At 34.7% G+C, this 2,053-nt stretch overlaps 1 protein-coding gene across 1 annotated transcript; it reads left to right on the forward strand.

Annotated features, from left to right (window-relative positions):
- Positions 1–642: 642 nt before the first annotated feature.
- LOC306637776 (olfactory receptor 5AC1-like) lies at positions 643–1,566 on the forward strand (the record flags this gene model as incomplete). Its single annotated transcript, XM_079100567.1, has 1 exon — positions 643–1,566. One exon carries the CDS (start codon positions 643–645, stop codon positions 1,564–1,566), a length of 924 nt encoding a protein of 307 aa, XP_078956693.1.
- Positions 1,567–2,053: the final 487 nt, after the last annotated feature.

The following is a 2,053-nucleotide window of genomic DNA, read 5'->3' on the forward strand; positions in this document are numbered from 1 at the left end:
CATTTTGGAAGAGATTTCTGTAGTTCATGTGTTTCATTATCATATTCTAAATTTTATTAGAAAATATCTGTGGTGTGAGATAAGAGTCTAACTTTATATCCAGAGGTAGAGTGCACGGTGCTACAACTTTCTATTACAGAAGTCAGGCTTTCCTTGAAATATTATTGCTTGTGTCAATTTCTATACACATTGGAATCTATATCTTGTCTATTCTATGCAATATATTAATGTTTTGATTATTAAAACTTTTAATTTCATTTATATATCAAAGTAATCTTGACTATTTGTACTATTAATATTCTTGGAAAAAAATAAACATTTTTCACATGAATTTTAAAAGAAGCATATGCAGTTCTAAAACCTTGTTAAACTGAAAAAAATTGCATTAAATTTTTGTCACTTTAGGTGAATAATCATTAATATGAATAATAATAATTATTATATTAATATTATATTATATCATTTTATGAAGAATAACAATTTTTATGATGAATTTTGAGTTTATTAAAGTAGATAAATATAAAAATTTAACACTACAAAGATGGGAAGCACTTCTCACAAACACATTAGTCACACTAGAATATCACCGATTTCATTGAGCTTGTCCTCACTTGTTCTTTCATTTTAGTGAAATGGTCAAACATGGCAGAAGAAAATGTGACTCTGGTGACTGAGTTTGTTCTCACAGGACTTACACATCGTCCAGGGCTGCAGGTGCCCCTGTTCCTGGTGTTCCTTGTGATCTACCTCATTACCATGGTGGGCAACCTTGGCCTGATTGCTCTCATCTGGAAGGACCCCCACCTTCACACTCCCATGTACTTCTTCCTCAGCGGTTTAGCCTTGGCTGATGCCTGCACTTCATCCTCTGTGACCCCCAAGATGCTTATTAATTTTTTATCTAAGAATCATAAGATATCCCTAGCTGAGTGCTTTACTCAATTTTATTTTTTAGGTTCCAGTGCTACCATAGAATGTTTCCTCCTGTTAGTGATGGCCTATGATCGCTATGTAGCCATATGCAATCCCTTGCTGTATCCAGTGGTGATGTCCAATAGCCTCTGCACTCAGCTTATAGGTGCTTCATATTTTGTTGGTTTTCTGCATTTAGTAATTCATGTGGGTTTGTTAGTTAGATTAACTTTCTGCAGGTCCAATGTCATACATTATTACTACTGTGAAATTTTACAACTATTCAAAATTTCTTGCACCGATTCTACAGTTAATATGTTTGTGCTTTTAATCTTTTCGATCTTTATACAAGCCTTCACCTTTTTAAACATCATAGTGTCATATATCAAAGTCTTCCTTGCCATCCTGAAAAAGAAGTCTGAGAAAGGCAGACGCAAAGCCTTCTCCACCTGCGGGGCCCATCTGTTCTCTGTCTCTTTGTTCTATGGCACTCTCTTCCTCATTTATGTTTGTCCTGGGTCTGGACCGGTTGAGGATAAGGAAAACATGTTTTCTTTATTTTACACGATAGTAATTCCACTGTTAAATCCTTTCATTTATAGCCTGAGGAATAGAGAGGTTATAGGTGCCTTGAGAAGAGGAATGAAGAAATAAATATTTGCCAGACAAGTTTCATACTGCTCCTTCTTTAGTGGAAAAAATAAAAAAATAATAAAAAATTAAGTCAATAGAGGGTTAATATTAGCCAATAGAGGGCTCATGGTCAAAGGTCTGAGAGATATGTGTGAATGAACCCAGCTCCATATTTGAGGTCCAGCATCATATTTAAATTACTTTTCTTATGGGTCCAGTGAACACTTGGTAACATTACCCCTCACTACCTTATTTAGCACCGTTGTGCTCCACTGAGCATTTAGCTTTTCCAAATTTCCTATTTGCTAAGGACTTCCAAGTTAATAGGTAGTAATTGACAATCTTATGAGAAATGGAGAAAAATACTTATAGGGAAAAGCTTTAATTGACACATGTGTAGTTACTTGAATGAGTCCAGTTTACCCCTCTGAACCTATAAGTTAATAAGGCTTTCTGGTTCCTTGGCATATTAAACAACTCCTGTAGACCATGAAAAATAAAATTCTGA

This window comes from Sciurus vulgaris (assembly GCF_902686455.1).
Source record: "Sciurus vulgaris genome assembly, chromosome: 10".
NCBI lineage: Eukaryota > Metazoa > Chordata > Mammalia > Rodentia > Sciuridae > Sciurus > Sciurus vulgaris.